Here is a 20,220-nt window from a genome sequence, read left to right on the forward strand (position 1 = left end):
ACCCATTCAAGTTTTAATTAAGCAGTAAAATGCACTACAAATACGGTTTTGTAACAAAGCTTTACTATACCGCCATTTTGAAACGAGTAAGGACGACCAATAGCAGATCAGCATCTTCGTGAGGAGACGCCGACCAATAGCAGACCAGCATTGTAGTGACATGTTGCAGGGAGGCAGTTTGACGGCACGATTCTCCCACCTGCTGCGATACGGTGCAATAGAGTACGATTTGATATAACACAATGCAATATACAGTAGTGTGATACGATGTAATGCAGAAGAAATGCTATGGAATACATAGTAGTACAGATTTGTTCTATATTTCTAGGCCTACAGTGTGTCTCACATGTTTTAATTCCGTAAATTCGAAACCATACACTATTGTTACGCTACAGCTGTGAAGCTGAATGTCTTTGCATATGAAGAACGAAAAGGCTTCAGTACTGGTTTTCAATTGAAAATGAAATGGTGGAAAAAATTTTGTTACTTGGCTCACCAGGTGTTTTAGTAGGACTAGTAGCCAGAGCTGGAGTCGATGGTGGCTGGGATCTCTCTGTCATCTTCACGCCATGTCGCCGCTTCAGATGAGAACTCAAATTGGTTGTGCTCTCTTTATGTTTAATTGTGGCACGGCAAATTAGACATATTGCATTGGATTTCTCCGCCTTTCCGTCACGCTTGTAAAATCCGAAGTGCTGCTAAACACCAGACTTGTACCAAACTGGAGATTGTATCTCTTCGTCCTCCATGCTTAGGCTGTGACTGCTACCTTTGATCCAAAGAAAGTTTGGTGTTTGCATTCCCCACCTCAAACTTACGCGAGACTAGAGAATGGGACAACGACGGACGCAAAGATGAGAATGCAAACTTGCAGTTTAAAAATGTAACCGATAATAGTCGGATTTTATCGATGCAGAGATTTGACATAAAACACATCTCAAGTTCATCCGCATTTTTAACCGATGCACACTTTTGCCATGGATGCAACAGCATCGCACATGTCTATACCGATGTACCGATACAAATCGGTGAATCTTCCCATCCTTACTCCAGATAGTTGACTGTCGCTTGCTCTTGGGCTCCTTGAAGGGTGGCCCTCAACAGATTATTTTCTTTTTTCAGGAGCCAATATTTAAATCACCTATATTTTCGAATGTTTTATAATGGAAAACATTTGCTGAAATCAAATCCACGTTAATTTTGGCGCATTAGTATTATTCCAAGTTTTATTTATTTTTTAATTTTGTGCGCTGCTCCGTGCCCCCTCGCCTAGCAACAGCGAATCAGCGCTTTACACGCTGCCCAAAGGTTGGCGATAAAGTGTAATTGGAAACGCGGAAGTGAGACGTAAGGATTTTGTTGTTGTTGTTGTTCAGACATATTTTAATTAAAAAAACTGCAATCGTAGAATTGGACACCCACTATGATAGACGATAGTCGCAATATTTCACCAACTAGTAATTTTCTTTTATCGACTAATTCTTGATCGCTACGAAGGCAAGGCTCTTTCGCGGATTTCATTCGGCGCATGCGCTGCAATGTAGTCCCACATCGACGCCAAGGGACATGGCCACTTTTCATTTACTGTCTTTTGTCGAACTGGTTCTGTCGTCATAATTGGTGGGGTATAAAAATAAGTAGATGACAACTATGGCGCCTTCTGAGCTAAATAAAGGAGGGCAAAATGGGAAGGAGGCACCCGAAACGAACACGGAAGTGTTAAGGTAGTGATTCTCCCTTCCGCCTTCGTCCCTCTACGGCAGTGTCATGATCGTCGGGGACCTCTTTGGCTTACTTCATGAAATGATACAGTGTGTAGTTCGGCTCAAGGTGACAAATGTGAATCGTGACAAGTGAAGGTAAGGAGTTTTTCTCTTCTCGTGCCATGTTGCACAATGACGTGAACTCTTCCGAGTCTGCAAGCAAGCAAGATCTTATGACTTGATAATAAATGTGCTGCTGGACCTCCACAGGAGCTGGCGCATCATGGGGAAAACGCCATCGAAGATCGACGGCGGAAAGGAGCCACCCAAAACAACGTTATTTGAAAGGGAGCCTAGTGGCATAACGTACAGGATCCCTGCTCTCATTTTCCTGAGGCACAGTAGTACCTTTCTCGCCTTTGCAGAAAAGAGGTCCTCTTCTCGTGACTGCGATGCCAAACGTCTGGTTATGAGAAGAGGGGTGCAGAGTGATGACGGATCGGTTCAGGTAGCTGTTAAAAACGACTAATGAATTGGCATTGTCACTGTGTTTCTCTTTCGTGTTCGACTACGAGGTGTGGCAGAAAAGTTCCAGGACTTGTGTCCCATTTTATCCAACTGGTCGCCACACTGATTCATTCTTTTCTCAGCTCTAAGTCCAGCTATTTGCAAGTTTTCTCTCATCACAGCGCTCATTGTTCCTCTTTGGTCTTTTTCTTTGCCTCATCCAATCCAGTCCAACTTTATTTGTTAAGCATTTAAAACAGCCACAGCTGACCAAAGTGCTGTACAAAACAATAAAAAAATCGTAACAGACACAATAGCTCAAGGATATAAAACGCAAAATCTGATCAGACAAATGAGTAAGGGTAATACATACACGTGTCCTCAAAATTATTCATATGCCAGAATTTTTTTTATTTTTATTTTTTTTTTATTTTTGTTATATGTGACAAACAAGTAAAACAATCATAACAACAAACAATGAAACACAAAATCTAACAGGTATTTTATTGATGGAAAAGCAAAAAATAATAATATAATTAATAATCAAAAACCATAATTTTTGTTTTTTATAACTACCCCCAGACCATTCCTGTATATGTCAACCAGCATTCTGCATTCCTTTGGGAGAATATTGGCCCATTGTTTACAGGCAAAGGCCCCAAATTGGGTCAAGTTGGTTTATGTCTGAGCCACCTTCCTCATCTTCGTTTGACCTACATTTTTGATCGGATCCAAGTCAGGGCTCTGACTTAATCATTTTAAGACATTCACATCACGTTCCTTGTCCATTTCTTACCAAACTTTGCAGTTTGTTTCAGATAATTGTCCTTTTGGACGATCCAGTTGTTGCTGAGCTGGAGTTTCTCAGCAGACTCCTTCAGGTTTTTGTGAAGGCTTCCGATAAAACCCCCCCCTTTAATAATTTCCATAACCTTAACAAGGTTCCCTGTGCCACTGGAGGAGAAACGTTCCCATAAAACTAAGTTTTCACTACCATGCCTGATAGTAGGGATGGTGTTTTTTGGCTTATAAGCGTCTCCTTTTTTTCTCCAGACTTACTAACCATTCATAGGCCCAAATAACTTTGCCTTACCATACCACAGGATGGTTGACCCCAAAATCTAGTCATGCTAGAGGTGACCTCTGGCAAAAGCCAGGCAAGCCTCACCCAAGTGTTTTCTTGAGTAGGGTTGTCTTCCTAGGCCACTCAATGCTAGACTTTGAAACAGTCGTCCCTGCCTGCTCAAGTGTTTCCATTAGAGCCTTAGTTGGGGTCTGAGGGTTTCCTGGCAAGTTTGAGTGACACTTTATAAGTTTTGCCATGCCCTCTGAGGTTTTCAACAGTGTAGTACCTCCTGTGGTTGTTTATGATGCTCTGGACGGTTGCCACAGGGATACCAAACGCTTGGAAATGGCCTAGTAACCCTTTCCCTTGCTGTGGGCACACACAAAATTCTAATACAGGTCCTCCTGCAGTTCTTTCTTCTTGACCATGATGTCCCAAAGCCGAGTAAGATTGGGAGACTTCTTTTTAATTTCTACTCTTTAAAAAAATATTTGTTGTCGTTTTTTTTTTTTTTTTTTAATATTTGCTGTAAAACGTGTGTTAATTCACCTGGTAACATCTTGAAATAGCATTTAGCATCAAAATTTGCACATTTAGAACATTTTTGTTGAGATATTGCCAGTGGTATGAATAATTTTGAACATGACATTTTCTGGAAATCTATCAATAATATCACATTGAAATTGAGAATCTCTTTAATAATGTATTGTTTTCATTCATTTGTTTGTTGGTCACATATGACTCACAAAGAAACGAAGAAAAAATAATTAGTGGGCCCCCGGTTTACGAACCCCCTGTTTTACGTATTTTTCATCTTACGACATGGACCGCGGCGTGTTTTTGTCCCCCTCTTACGCACAAACTGTTCGTCTTACGAACCATCCAACACGCCGGTCAGTGTGTCCGCACTTTTTTTTTGTTTCGCTGTATCAACAATAACAACTTTTCTCGCATATCACGGAAATGCTGATGTGCTATTGGTCTATTAAGGCAGTCACGGTCTCAGTCACAGAAATGCCGATATGCTTTTGGCCGAACGCCTTCTTCTAGCTTGATGGTACAGCTGGTCGGTGTGTTGTGAAGACTTTGCAAACTTTATCTGTTAGACATGGCTTCTAAAATTGCAAGTGACGGTAAAGGAAGAAGTAAGAGGATGATGACAATAGAAACGAAGCAGGAGATAGTAAAAACAATACGAAGGAGGTGCACGCCTAGTTAACTTTGCTAGTGAGTATGGCCGTAACCGCTCAGCAATCGGTACAATTCCCAATAACAAGGAAGCTATGAAAGCAAGCAAGTCGTCTAAGGGCAAGACTTTCCTTGTCAGGGGACGGACCTCGGTCAACAACAAAATTGAGAGGCTTCTTCTATTATGGATTATAAAGAAGGAAATCGCCGGTGATATGTTCTCGTTTAAGAAAAAAATAAATAAATTCTGCGGGTTCGTCTCTGCTCCCCTCCGCCTCCACCCACCACCAGCTCAAGTTACGTCGCCCCAAGGGTAAATGTCATTTTTCCTTTGTATATTTATGTTATATAATTTAATTGTACAGTAGATTGTGACTAATTTTTAATATGTTTATAAAGTCGTCATGTTTTTACCTAAGGTTTTTGCACGCGTTGCACGCATTCACTAATTAACATAGGTTTTTATTGCCCGTCATACAACCAATTCGAGTTACGAGCCTAGCCCCCAAACGGATTAAGTTCATAACACGGGGGCCCACTTTACCATATTTTTTGGACTAGAAGACGAGACGTTTTCCTCATGGTTTTAGCCCTGCGGCTTATAGTCCAGTGTGGCTTTTCTGCTGTTTTTTCCCCACCAGTCAAGCAAATGTGTGTATCTGCTCAAGGAGTCAGTTTATGAAACAACTATGACATAGAACTGCAAAAATGTGAATCAATGGCTTTTTAAAATGTATTAAAAATATTGTTTTAGAATATGTTAAAAATATTTTAAAAAGTTCTAAATTGATTAAGATTATTCTGCCCTTCAAAATGCAGTACTACCTTTAAGATTTGTACATAGACTTAGAGTACCCTCTTCTGGTTACTTTGAAATATTGTTTTTCTCAGTATACGTGAGTTCTCCAATGTGGCAGCACGCAAAGAAGACAGGTTAGTGTTCAAGGATTTCTGATTTTATTTTGTTTTGCCTTGGACGAGAATTGTCCGTAAGTACACAAATTGTCAAAATTATGACACTGTTCATCTGCTTTGTTTATCGTTAAAGACATTGGAAATAATAGTATCTTTTCATTGTGCGACTTGTTTGTTAGTTCGAGAGGCGCTATGTATCATTAGCTAATTAGCGGTTTTATTTTTCTAATTTTACGGTGCCCTAAAAAGGGTCATGGTCAATAGCCATTGTTCAAATAAAGCAGAGCAAAAGGAAAGACAGTGTGGTTGTTTGAAACGTTGTTATCCAGCCGTCTAGCTGGCGAAAAACCCGACGCTTCGGAGTGAGGACGGCATAAAGATCTTGTATAAAAGTTTGTGTTTGATATACAGTATGTACAGTATGATTGTACTTATATTATGATTTTATATATTATTTTTGTGCAGTGTGGGCAATGTTCACTAAATTAATCTATCAATTAAACAATGGGAGACAGAATTCTGTTAAAGAGAGGATGTTGCAGTTGGTAGATGTTTTTTTAAAAAAAAAACTAAAAATAAAACCTTCATTTACCATCTTTTTGCATAAATATCTGATGTTATAACCAGCGGCTGATAGTCCAGTGTGGCTTATCCGTGGCAAAATGTAGCTTGACTGTACTGTTGACACCACCACCAAAACTCAAGTTGACAAAAAAATGTGTGTTTGTCAACACTGACGATTTGTTGTGACTTAACCATATTTGTGGGAATATGTAGAACGTCATTGTGGTCTATTTGTGAGCATGTCAACATCACACCTTCAAGTTCTGATTTTCAAATCTAGTTTGTGGCCTTCCTTCTTAGCTGAAAGCATGGGTCAATATCAGATTCTGATTGTATGATAATCTTTTGCAAAATTATCACACTGTCATGATATTAATATTACAGCTCAATTTTTCTCAATTGAACAGTCTATTTTATTTTTAAACAAAATATTGAAATTTGGTACATTAAGATAGGTGTACCATATTGTGTACAAATAAATAAATGAATTAATGACGAAATCAATAAATATATTTACATTGGTATTTTTTTTTTTAAATGTTCTTAGTGCACCATTTAGAGAACACGGAAAGGTATTCAATTTGACTATTAATTGCGGTCTTTTGGCATATACACACAATCATAAATTTGGTAAAACACGGATGATGCACAACTACAGATATTTTTGGTAAAATGAACTTAAACCGTGTTGCGGGGAAAAGGAAAAACAACTACTTGCAGTGGCTTCAACATTACGCTGGCCACTCAATGTGGGAAATCTGTAATACGCTTAACTTAATCCGCAGGCAATGTATTACTTAAGATTCAAGAGTTTTATCGTCATATGCATAGTAATACTACACAATGAAATTCTTAGTCTGTTCACTTCCCTGAGCAGACCACATTCCATAATTTAGCAAAAAATAGTAGACAATAAAACAAACAAACAAAAAACAGTAATAAAGCAATAAGGGCAGTTATAAAAACCACAAATAAATGAATAGACTTACATTCTGCACATATTATGGGGTAGATGGAGTGGAAGGAACTATATAGATATGAGTATGATAAAAAGTGCAAAATATCATGTAGTGCAAAATATGATGTATTTAGCAGTTTTCCTGCACTGTGCAGGGTTTGTAAGGTGCATGTGTGCATGTGCAGATTGGTGCGTAAGGGATTTGTTCAGAATCCGGATGGCCTGTCGGTAGAACAGTGCTCATTTTACCTCTGAAAACTGTTCAGTCCCCGAGACTCTATACTAAATACTAAAAAATAATACTAAAAATACTAAATACTAATATACTAATATAAATACTAATACTAAATACTGAATACTAAAAAATTATGGGTCCTGGCAGAAATGTTTGAAGTCCCAAAAATTGCGGCATACATTTATGTACCTTAAAAGAACAATTTCTTTTTTTTTTTTTAAACTACTGTCTGAAACAAGTACAACATCACTATTAATCATAAAATATTAACATTACTTTTAATCATAAAACCTTTTCAAGTTTTTTTTGTTTATTAAAGAATTCAGTTTGTTTTTATACTTCACAAAATCATCTCGCGGTCTGGATTAAACCCATTTAAACGTCAATAAACCCGCATCAGCAATTGAAACTTATCATTATACATGATACCGCTAGAACTTAAAATAATGAATAATAATTTTAAATTATTTGTCCACAAAGTTTTATGAAGTCAACCAAGTGTCATGTTGGTGTGGAAAGTTGGCGACGGATGTGGGAAGGTGGATCCAAAATGCAGGGAGGCAGGATGAGATGAGCTCAGTAAAACATTTTTTTACTCCCAGAAGCTGGACGAAACACAAAACACTTGAGCTACACTCGAGCTGGAACATGCTCATAACAGGTGACACAAATTACACTATTGACAGACGCCAGGGAAAAACAACACAAACCCCAAAGAAAAATAAGTCAAACTCCACAAAATAAAGCCACTATAAGAAAAACCCAGACAGAACGTGACACCAAAAGCAGGCAAGCTTCAACAAGATTGTAGGCTAAATTACAAATTGCACGTTAATATAAGAACATCATTTTATTTCTTTACCACTAATTGAACGTGAACAATATAAATTTACAAAAACATATTAAAAATGAAAAAAATAATTCAAATGCTCGACTCACCAAAATGCGCGTCTCCCACTTCTTTCAAGACAAAATCCATTCTTCTTTCTTTCCTCAAAAAGACTTCAATGACTTGCTTGTATAATTTTTGCATTTCATTTCCAATAATAAATCATTTTGTATTGACATGGACGCCAATGCTGAAAGTCGCGTCAGCCCATGTTTTTGTGAGACAGCAGCAATAGCCAATCGACCCAAAAAAACGCCCGTAAAGAACCCTCATGTAGAACGTGTTTTAACTGGACACTCACTGCATGAAGGCGGTGCTATATTGATCCACCATGTTTAACGGTGGAAGTAGTTAAATAAAGAAAAAAACATATTGCCCAACCAGCTAATGTTAGTGTTAGCGTACATCAAAGCCAGACCCACAGACGCTTTTTTTTTTTTTTTAAACCCAGAGTGGCTAAAGAAGAGCAAAACGGAAATTAGACACACGACTTTCAGCATTGGCGTCCATTCAATACAAAAGGATTTATAATTGGAAATGAAACGCGAAGACAAACTCTACAAGCAAGTCATGAAAGTCTTTCTGAGAAAAAAAGGGAGATCCTTGCTGATGTTGGTTCAGAGGAATTTGAAGGCTTTCACCCTCTCCACCTCTGGCCCACTGATGAATAGCAGTGGTTTGTACGGCTCCATTTGCCTCCTTGGGCCTATAATCAGTTCGTTGGTTTTGCCTGTGTTGAGGTGGAGATTGTTGTTGTGACACCAGGCCACAAGGTCTGCCACCTCCATCCTATATGCTGTCTCGACCCCACCAGTGATCAGCCTGATGACTGTAGTGTCATCTGCATATGTAATTATGCTGGTGTTTTTCTGGGAGGCGACACAAGTCATAGATGAAGAGTCTGTAAAGGAAGGGGCTCAGCACACAACCCGGGGTGTCCCTATGATTACGGTTCTGATGCTGGATGTGCATTTCTGGACTCTTGACTAATTGGGGTCTGCCTGTGAGAAAGTTCCGCACCCAGTTGCTGAGGCAGGATGCTAGACCAAGTGTAAGGAGTTTATCTGTCAGTCTGTCAGGGACGACTGTGTTGAATGCTGAGCTGTAATCAACGAAGATCATTCTTACATACGTGTCCTTACCATCTAAGTGTGTGAGCTGCATGTGGATGGCGGTGTTGAGCGCATCATCGGTGGGCCGGTTCGGATTATATGCAAATTGTAGAGGATTCACGGTGTCTGGAATGGTGTTTTTGATATGAGTCATGACAATCCTCTCAAAGAACTCCATTGTGATTGGGGTGAGCGCTATGGGATGGTAGTCATTCAAGGCAGGTCATGGTGTGTTGCTTGGGGACAGGCATGATGGTGTTGGACTTGAAGCAGGTAGAGACAGAGGCTTATGCAAGAGACAGGTTAAAGATGTCTGCTAGCTCTGACGAGCATACCCTGAGTGCACGGCCGCGGATGTTATCTGGGCCTGCTGCTTTCCTCAGGTTTGTTCAGCTCAGAATCTTGCGCAGATCTGCTGTTGTGACTATCAGAGAAGGGTTCAGTGCACACTCCACGAGTGTTCAGTGCACATTCCATCAGGATTCTTTGTGTCAAAGCGGGCGTAGAACTCATTCAGCTCATCTGGCAGTTTGGCTTGGCTGGATGTGACTGCACTGCTCCTTTGTCGACAGTCTGAGATGTGCTGAAGTCCTTTCTACATGAGTCGAGGATCAAGCGGTGGATTAATCACCCTCCAGCTTCTGCCTGTACTGTCTTTTGATCTCTGATGGCTCTACTCTACTCATATCTGCCCTTTTTGTAGTCCTCAGGGTAGTCCTTAGGGATATGAAAACAAGGAAATATGAAGTTTACAAAATATGAGATTGATTCCATTTTGCTATAGTTTTAACATTTTTGCCAAAATGTTGATGTGTCATACATGCTAATGTAGAAAATACCAGAATTTGAGCCCAAAATTAAGGGTTGGTCTTATGTACAGTTGTGTCTTATATGTGCGGAATTAGGGTTTTAAACAATTTACTCACAGTATTTTAGTGTTTTAGCCATGATGGCACTAAGTTGGTCATGCCATTTCAAACTTTTTCAAACTGTAAACTCATACAAGTTTACAGAAGTGCTTATCCCTTGTCAAAGATATACTGCATAAGATATAAAACAACTCTGCTAATTCTTTACTTTATTGTGCTAGCTTACAGTGTAGCCATAAATGGCAATCATTTGTTTTAAAGTTGCTTCTCTCTTAATGCTTGTTTTACCATACCAAAAAAAAAAATGTCTTTTCGGTTTTTGTTTTTTTATAGCATTTAGGTGTACCCTAATGAATTGTCCTGTGAAGCTACTTAACGGCAGTGTTATCTTTGCAGTGGCTGTCGAGCCAGGAGTTGTTGACTGCGAGCCTCCCGGGCCACCGTACCATGAATCCCTGCCCGGTCTTTGAGAAAAATACCAGCACCTTGTTTTTATTTTTTGTCTGCATTCTGGGCAACACCACAGAGCAAAGGCAAATCATCACAGGTAAGAACAAGACCCATCTTTGCTACGTCAGCAGCGGCGATGATGGCCACACCTGGAGCCCGGCTCAGGACATAACTGAGAGCGTGATCAGACAAACTTACCATAAGTGGGCGACATTTGCCGTGGGCCCGGGGCACGGTGTCCAACTGGAGAATGGGAGTTTGATTATCCCGGCCTACGCCTACTACATCCCTTATCGGTGTCTCTCTTTCCCTATTCCTCACACTGTTTTCCCACGCGCGCTAACGGTTTACAGTGCCGACTTGGGCAAGACGTGGCAAATTGGAAAGATGCTCCTCAAGAAGTCGTGTGAGTGCGAGATGGCCGAGATCATTGACCACGACGGACGAAGTCACCTGTACTGCAACGCTCGCAACTTTAGTGGCTACAGGTGCGAGGCGCTCAGCCAAAACAGTGGCGTCTGTTTTGACAAACCCCGCACGGCCCGCGAGCTCTTGGAACAACCCAAAGGCTGCCAAGGGAGCGTCATCGGGTTCCCGGCGCCTGAGTTTATCCCCGGTGAGAATGGCGAGAGCAAAACGTGTGAGGCGTCCCTCTTGTCTCCGGACACTCAAACATGGCTCCTCTTCATGCACCCCACCGACAAGCGCAGCCGGCGAGACATGGGCGTGTACCTGAACCGCTCACCGCTTCACTCGCGAGGGTGGGACAGACCCAAGATCATCCACAGTGGGCCCAGCGGCTACTCGGACCTGGCTTACGACAGGGGCCAAGATCGCTTCTCATGCCTCATGGAGTGTGGAAAAGACAGCGAACTTGAGCAGATTGCCTTCATGTCCTTTACCCTCAAAGAGGTCATGCAGACAAACTACAAGACATGCTAAATGACCAGCGTAGCTTCTGCCAGCTAACATCTAAGCCCGCTAACATCGCTCTGTGTTTGCTAGTGTTCCTTTTTGTGGCATTGCTCATGCGTGTGCAGGTCGTGTGCTCATATGGTCACTTATTTACTGTATTTTTCAGACTATAGGTGGTGCCTCTACTTAGAAATGTCTCTTGTTATGAAAAGTTTGCATAAGAAACTTCTCTTAGAAAAATATCGTCTCTAGTTACGAAAGTAAATTCAAAATGCGAAAGGCGAAATTGTTGACTTTTAATTATGAGACACCAGCGCTCACTCCAACAAGATTGTCATGTAATACAACACAAACCGTGATGTCTCCCCTCAACTGCTGCACCTGCTAATTGTAGTATGTATTTGTTAAAGTTTTTAATATCTTTTTATATTTATTGATATGCTGGATTGTGCACAAATGAGTGACACCAGTTCTTTGTTTGCTGAGGTCTTGTATTTTTCATCTGTATTCACATAAAAACACATACATACCACTTTGGGCTACTGTAAACAAACCACTAAACACTTTCTCTTTAACTAGCATGCTATTGCATCTGACGTTAGCATCACCACACAGAGACAGTAAGTACTTCGCATGACCTTAAACTACAGTAAACTTACATGCTCAAAATTATCCTAAAATATATATTATTGCTCCGGTGGACTTACAGTGGCTTGCGAAATTATTTGGCCCCTTGAACTTTGTGACCTTTTGCCACATTTCAGGCTTCAAACATAAAGATATAAAACTGTAATTTCTTGTGAAGAATCAACAACAAGTGGGACACACTTTATTGGATATTTTAAACTTTTTTAACAAATAAAATGAAAAATTGGGGGTGCAAAATCATTCAGCCCCATTGAGTCAATACTTTGTAGCGCCACCTTTTGCTGCAATTACAGCTGCAAGTCCTTGGGGTATGTCTCTATCAGTTTTGCACATGGAGAAACTGATATTTTTGCCCATTCCTCCTTGCAAAACAGCTCGAGCTCAGTGAGGTTGGATGGAGAGCGTTTTTGAACAGCGGTTTTCAGTTCTTTCCACAGATTCTCAATTGGATTGAGGTCTGGACTTTGACTTGGCCATTTTAACACCTTGATATGTTTTTTGGTGAACCATTCCATTGTAGCTTTTGCTTTATGTTTTGGATCATTGTCTTGTTGGAAGACAAATCTCCATCCCAGTCTCAGGTATTTTGCGGACTCCAGGTTTTCTTCTGGAATGGTCTTGTATTTGGCTCCATCCATCTTCCCATCAATTTTAACCATCTTCCTTGTCCCTGCTGAAGAAAAGCACACCCAAACCATGATGCTGCAACCACCATGTTTGACAGTGGGGATGGTGTGTTGAGGGTGATGAGCTGTGCTGCTTTTACGCCAAACATAACGTCTTGCATTGTTGCCAAAAAGTTCGATTTTGGTCTCATCTGAACAGAGCACCTTCTTCCACATGTTTGGTGTGTCTCCCAGGTGGCTTGTGGCAAACTTTAAACGACACTTTTCATGGATATCTTTAAGAAATGGCTTCCTTCTTGCCACTCTTCCATAAAGGCCAGATTTGTGCAGTATACGACTGATTGTTGTCCTATGGAGAGATTCTCCCACCTCAGCTGTAGACCTCTGCAGTTGATCATCCAGAGTGATCATGGGCCTATTGGCTGCATCTCTGATCAGTTTTCTCCTTGTATGAGCTGAAAGTTTAGGGGGACGGCCAGATCTTGGTAGATTTGCAGTGGTCTGATACTCCTTACATTTCAATATTATTGCTTGCACAGTGCTCGTTGGGATGTTTAAAGCTTGGGAAATCTTTTTGTATCCAAATCCAGCTTTAAACTTCTCCACAACAGTATCTCGGACCTGCCTGGTGTGTTAACAGACCTCTGAGACTATCACAGTGCAGGTGCATTTATACAGAGACTTGATTACACACAGGTGGATTCCATTTATCATCGTTAGTCATTTACTGTAGGTCAACATTGAATCATTCAGAGATCCTCACTGAACAGGACAGAGTTTGCTGCACTGAAAGTAAAGGGGCTGAATGATTTTGCACGCCCATGTTTTCATTTTTTTATTGAAAAAGTTTAAAATATCCAATAAAGTGTGTTCCACTTCACGATTGTGTCCCACCTGTTGTTGATTCTTCACAAGAAATTACAGTTTTATATCTTTGTTTGAAGCCTGAAATGTGGCAAAAGGTCACAAAGTTCAAGGGGGCCAAATAGTTTTGCAAGCCACTGTATTAATGATGCCTAGATCATTGGAAATGTAAAACAAAAACATACAAATAAAAAGACCTAAACAAAGTTCTCTGCATGCGCCACCAATACATCAGGCCATCTCAAGGCGAACAAATGAACTGCATTCGTATTATCAACTACAATTAATTGTGAATTTTAAAGGATACTGTGTAATTTTTTGCATGCGCCTGTGGGAGCTTTAGGAGCATTACAGTAAACGCAGCACCTGCTGCTGTCCGTAGGTTATAACAGACATGGCGACCTCCGGAGGAGTGCCACCCCCTTGTAATATAATGTAATGATAAAGATACCTACGATTATACATTTATTTGCAAGTTTTTTAAATTTATAATTTAATTTCTTTTTTTTTTTTTTAATGAAAAATGGTCTAAAACCTACACAGTGTCACTTTAAGGGCTTAGTTTTACCATTTACTTGAAAAAGGGCCTTGACTTAAGAAACAATTCTAGTCACAAAATCACTTCTGTAACAAATTAATTTCATAAGTAAAGGTACCACTGCACAAGACACAACAATGAACATTGTACAGAAAAGGTATTTTTGTCATGTGTAGGCCGCTCTGGACTATAAGCTGCAGGTTTTAACAATATTTAAATGGAAAAATGTTACATCGAAGTTTTTACATTTGAAACTTGTTTTTTTTTTTTCAAAATGCCTAGCTACAGCAACGTCATGCCTTCAACACACACTAAACATGCCTGCACGCTTAGAAACAAGAGCAGCTCCAACAAATTTTCAACATAACATGACATACTCGGATTGTTAGAATATTCCACCAACAAAACAATATCATGCTGAATCGCATTTACTAGTGGAGAATGCCCCTTGTGGCTAAAATTAATACTTGGGTCATGTCCTCTTCTGCCTCCCTTTGTTTACCAGGAGATTGCTCCCTGTATTTTTGTTTTACTTATGTCATTATTTGTTCAAGAGCTTGGTATTGTCTGCAACTAATCAAAGCACAACATCTATTAGCCACTATCTGAGGACATAAACTATTTAAGGAAGTAAACTGTTTTTGTCAGCTCATTTTAAGCATGCTGCACTGCCACTAACAGGCTGTGTGTGCGTGTGTGTCTATGTGTGAATGAATGTGTGCATTTGCATAGCATGCTAGATACGTGTTCTTTACTGCTTCCTGCATCTTAAAGCTGTCTACAGTTTTCAGATTTTTTTCTACCTCTTTTTACTTTAACTTCAAACAAGAATGTAACATTTTTTCCATGATGGCGCTCTCCTCCAATTTTATTGTGCGGTACTACTGTGATTCACATATGCCTTCAAGTAATAGAACTAGTTTGCCACATCCAAATTGTGCCATATATAAGTCATCTAAGAACCGAGGAAATTATGATTATTATCATTTTATTTTTACATGTTTTCTGTGAAGCAAAGTAAATATATACATTTGCAATTTATCTGTCCATGTATGTATACCAGAATGCATATTGGGGATTTCGGTCAAACGTTTTTGAAGACGACAATTGTTAATAGGTGTTGAATTGACTACTCAAAGTAATAATGAGCTCAAGAATTTTGGCGGAAAGCACACCAAATAATCTTTCGTATATGTATCTACATGTATAGTCTCTATTACATTAAGTTTTTTACTTTCCAAGATCAGTGTAACACCATGGCATATGCAAAACCAGCACGGACCACAAAAAATAAAAGACATCTTGATGCAACACAGCCAATTTGTGTAAATATCCAACAGCATTCTTGTGAAGGTTCTGGTGGTTGTGGAACGATGACTTGTACGATTTTCCCCCCAAAATTGCATGTATTTTTAAGGTCCTTTTTTGCCAAATGTCCATGAGTGTCTAAGTGATTCTGTACTAGTGTCAGGGTGCGTCTGTTGATTATTGTGGAACGTAACACAATCTGCATGTTGTTTTTATAGAACATAAAAATTATGATAGAACCATCTGTTTTTTTGTCATGTTATACCTGTATATTTATCAACATATACAATATTGCTGTGTAATTATTCAAAACCCCATGATATTCATTTCTATAGTACCACAATAGGCAGTCTCAAACGTTGAAGGTGAAAGCCAAAGGCATTTATTTGACTGCAAACAAAATTGTTTACGTAACATTGCGCTGATCTTTTGAATCTCATTTTCATAGCAGCAAAAAACTACTTATCTGGAAATATTTTTCATGAGCGGAAAACATGGCGGACGAACTATTGCTTATGTGTAACCAATGTGGGTGTGTGGGATTGTGCAAATGTTCAACGATTCGGTCTTTTCCTTTTCTTTTATTGATTTGTCCTCCTCTGTAACACTGAAGAAGACAATAGAGTACAGTTTGTCTTCATGATTTGTGCATCTGCTTCTATCAGATTGAAAAACTGCAACGCTTAAAGCAAACAATTTGTACCAACCAAACAACATTGTCATTGATAAAGAAATCAACATATATACACATATATACAATATACACAGCGCCAATCAATAAAACAATTTCTTTATCCCATCTGGAACTCCCCAAGAACTAAAACTCCCCAAAATAGGGAAACAATGCCACCCACTGGCATAGTACACGGCAGTGTACTCAATGACAAAGAACTAAAGGAAAATAAACTGCAGAACTTGGGCAATAAACAAAACATACCTGAAGAAGACCATAAATTACAGTTTGTCTTCATTAATTGTCCATCAAATTCCATTCATAAAACATGTATGTTTATAATGCAAAGAAAAACACTTTCCATTGTCAACAAGATTCGTGCCAAAAAATAAACAATGTTATCTGTCCAGTAGTGATGGGAATCACGGCTCTTTTTAGAGAGCCTGTTCTTTTGGCTCAGCTCACTTAAAAGAGCTGGCTCTTTCGGCTCCCAAATGGCTCCTCAGTTTTTTTTTTTTGCTTACATTAATTTACTACCAAAAATAATGTAAAATTGTGTGTAAAACGAATTACTAATGTAAAAAATATACAGTATATCAAATATTTATATGGCTTTATTTCTATTCTTCTGAACATGCTCAACATGGAGTGCTACAAAAAATAAATTAAGTACAAAAACAAAGACCCATCTCAAAAAAGGTCAACAAAAAGTTCCAATCTCTGATTGTGTATTTTTAAGAGCTTTTAACTATTTACAGTAAAACAACATAAGTAAGCTGTCACAGAGCGATCTGATGCGATCCGACACAACAAAGCTATCTGTCACCAAGCCACCCACCACCCAGTATAAAGCCGGCCCTTTCCCTTTGCAATCTGCCAGATCGTCTCCATACGTCCAGCAGAGCCTTCCAGCAATACTTCCAACCAGATTATCCGTCCTGCCTAAATAAGCCCCTTGCTTGAGGTCCCCTCTTGTCTGCCCCCCGTCTGACCCGTCCGCCTGCCAAGTTCCCTCTTCCTCAACTCAGAGAGTTCCGCCATCGTGACCTGTCCTCATCTGCCTTCGCCCCCGCAAGTACCATTCAGCAAATAAACATTCTGCTCTTACCTTCACTACCTGTGTGTGCTTTTGGGTCCTCCATGCACGAACCGTGACAGTACAATCTGGCCAAACGTAATGGACCCAGCACGTCAAGTCGCCACTCCGCCGGCATCACGCGCCGCTCCCGAGTCCCAGGTTGGAATCCCGGAACGTTATGACGGCAAACCTGAAACGTGCGACGCTTTCCTGACAAACTGGTCCTTGCTGTTTGCTCTCCAACTGAGAACGTTCGCCTCGGAGCAAGCCAAGGTAGCGTTCGTGATTAATCACCTCACAGGACGAGCCCGCCTGTGGGGCACGGCGGAGTGAAGGCAACAGACCCCCGCTTGTGCCTCCTTCCAATCCTTCGCAGCAGAGATCCAAAAGGTCTTTGGACTCAGTTATGCCGGCGCCGAATTGGGTCGAGGTCTCCTTGAGTTACGACAAGGCGAAAGGTCGGTGGCCGATAATGCCCTAGATTTCCGCACCAGAGCCAGTCAGAATCGCTGGAACACTCCAGTGCTCATGGGTGCGTTCCTGAATGGGCTTTACAGTCGACTTAAAGATTAGTTAGTGTCCCACGAGCTTCCCACAACTCTAGATGCTTTAATCAGCCTGGCTACCCGCATTGACATTCATTTGCATCACCAATATCGCGAGCGAGAGAGGGACGCACAGGAGCGAGGAGCGCCCTCTCTGGCGTGGCGGACTCACCACCAGCATATGACGTCACCGTCGTCTCCAGGGGAAAGTGAGCCCATCCAGCTTGGGCGCGCCTCCCTGACGCCTGACTAACGATGCCGCCGCCACGTGGAAGGTCTGTGCCTGTACTGTGGAGGAATGGGTCGCTATGTTAACGCATGCCCAGTAAAAGCCAGGGCCCAGCCGTAAGCAAGGGGATTCGGTTGGGCCAAGCACTCTCTTCCTCCCCACAGCCAAAACGTCTCCTTCAAGTCCGGTTGGTTTTGCCCGATTGCATGCATCTTCTGAAAGCCCTGGTGGATTCTGGGGCGGATGCCAACATTGTCAGCAGAAAATTGTCGAATCAGCTTGGTCTAAAAAACAGTCCCCTGCCGAAACCAATTCCAACCCACGGTCGTAATCTCGGGCTAATCACACACCAAATGTGCCCTCTCTCCATGCACGTGGCAGGAGCAGGAGCAAATCCAGTTCCATATCTTTGACCATCTAAACATCCCTCTGATCCTAGGCCATCCCTGGCTCTGTCGTCACAACCCCCACATCGACTGGGAGAAGGCTGTCGTTCTGAGCTGGGGACCTCATGTTATGTCTCCTGTCTCCATCGAGCCTCCGCTCCTGCACCCTGCGCTGCTCCACCTGCCTCAGCGTACATCGCTGGTGTTCCCTCCGAATATCATGACCTCAGTCAAGTCTTCAGCAAGGTCCGAGCAACGTCCCCGCCTCCTCACCGGCCATACAATTGTGCAATCGACCTGCTACCTGGAGCGACGCCTCCTAGGGGTCGCCTTTACTCCTTGTCTGGACCGGAGCGGCAAGCAATGGAGAGGTACATAAATGACTCCTTAGAGGCAGGCATCATTGTCCTCCTGCGGGCAAAGGATTCTTTTTTGAGAGCAAGAAGGATCACACGCTGCATCCGTGTATCGACTATCAGGGGTTGAATAACATTACCATCAAAAACCGATACCCTCCTCCCCTCATGACCTCGGGCTTTGAGCTTCTCCAAGGGGCCTCGTATTTCACCAAGCTGGATCTTCGCCGCGCCTACCATTTGATTCGCATCAGAGAAGGGGATGAGTGGAAGACAGCATTTAACACTCCTGGGCCATTACGAATATCTGGTAATGCCTTTTGGACTCATGAATGCCCCCGCAGTGTTCCAAGCCCTCATCAATGATGTTCTGCGAGACATGTTGGACCAATATGTTTTTGTATATTTGGATGACATATTGGTGTTTTCTTGGATGCCTGAGGAGCATGTGCAGCATGTTCGTTCCGTCTTACGTCTGCTGGAAAACTCCCTGTACGTTAAAGCTGAAAATTGTGAGTTCCATTCCGCGTCTGTTCCCTTTCTGGGGTACATCATTTCCCAGAACCACATTGGCATGGATCCAGCTAAGGTCTCAGCAGTCACCTCATGGCCTGTACCAGACACCAGAAAACAGCTTCAACGTTTCCTTGGCTTTGCAAATTTCTACAGGAGGTTCATCTGGAACTTTAGCACCTTAGCCCGGCCTCTCACGTCTCTAACCAGTGTCAAAGCAAAGTTCCAATGGACGCCCGCGGCCGAGGAGGCCTTCCAGGCCCTGAAGAATCGCTTCACGTCAGCTCCTATTCTCCAGATGCCTGACCCAGAACTGGAATTTGTGGTAGAGGTGGATGCTTCAGAAGTTGGGATTGGAGCTGTTCTTTCTCAGCGGTCTGCAAAAGATCACAAGCTCCACCCTTGCACCTTCTACACCCGCCTTCTACTCCCGTCTCTACTACAGCATCGGGGATTGTGAACTGTTAGCTGTGAAGGCGGCTTTAGAAGAATGGCAGCATTGGCTATAAGGTGCCAAAGCTCCGTTCCAGGTGTGGACGTACCACAAAAATTTGGAGTACATACGGCAGGCCAAAAGATTGAACTCCCGTGAAGCCCTGTGGTCCCTCTTCTTCACCAGGTTTGACTTCATCCTCTCCTACCGCCCTGGATCCCGAAACATCAAACCAGACGCCCTCTTGAGCAGTGTTCCCTCTAAGCGCGCACTGCTCGCACGATCTCAGCTCACTAGAATGTCTATGTTGCGCATAAAACACAATGCAATACAAATGTATTAAATAATATTTACTATTAAACCTCCTCTTATCTGGTTAATTAGACCAATGATATTGTTTTCTGTACAATTTTGCATTGTGACAGCGAGTGACAAGTTTCCAGCCTATGAATGTTTCACTTATACTATTCATCCAATCAAACGTAAGGACAGAAACGTTCCCTGCATATACACCCAGAGCTGGTTAGCTAGCTAGCAACAGTGCAGAGTTAAGAGACGTCAAATGCTAACACCTTTTCCTCGCGAAACGAACGAGCAGCGACACATCCGCTCAACACGCCAAAGTTAAAAAGAAATGCACTTCCTACAAGAT

At 41.5% G+C, this 20,220-nt stretch overlaps 1 protein-coding gene across 2 annotated transcripts; it reads left to right on the forward strand.

Annotated features, from left to right (window-relative positions):
* Positions 1-1,297: 1,297 nt before the first annotated feature.
* On the forward strand, positions 1,298-15,998 carry neu3.1 (sialidase 3 (membrane sialidase), tandem duplicate 1). Of its 2 annotated transcripts, XM_088440261.1 has the most exons (4): positions 1,298-1,347; positions 1,764-1,859; positions 1,974-2,211; positions 10,403-15,998. In XM_088440261.1, exons 3-4 carry the CDS (start codon positions 1,987-1,989, stop codon positions 11,396-11,398), a joined length of 1,221 nt encoding a protein of 406 aa, XP_088296387.1. In that variant the 5' UTR covers positions 1,298-1,347; positions 1,764-1,859; positions 1,974-1,986; the 3' UTR covers positions 11,399-15,998. The 2 variants fall into 2 exon arrangements, with proteins under 2 accessions (XP_088296387.1, XP_088296386.1); XM_088440260.1 differs by lacking the exon at positions 1,298-1,347 and having other exon boundaries at positions 1,357-1,859.
* The last annotated feature ends 4,222 nt before the right edge of the window (positions 15,999-20,220 follow it).

This window comes from Hippichthys cyanospilos, chromosome 18 (assembly GCF_059441005.1).
Source record: "Hippichthys cyanospilos isolate Australia breed blue-spotted pipefish chromosome 18, RoL_Hcya_1.0, whole genome shotgun sequence".
Lineage (NCBI taxonomy): Eukaryota > Metazoa > Chordata > Actinopteri > Syngnathiformes > Syngnathidae > Hippichthys > Hippichthys cyanospilos.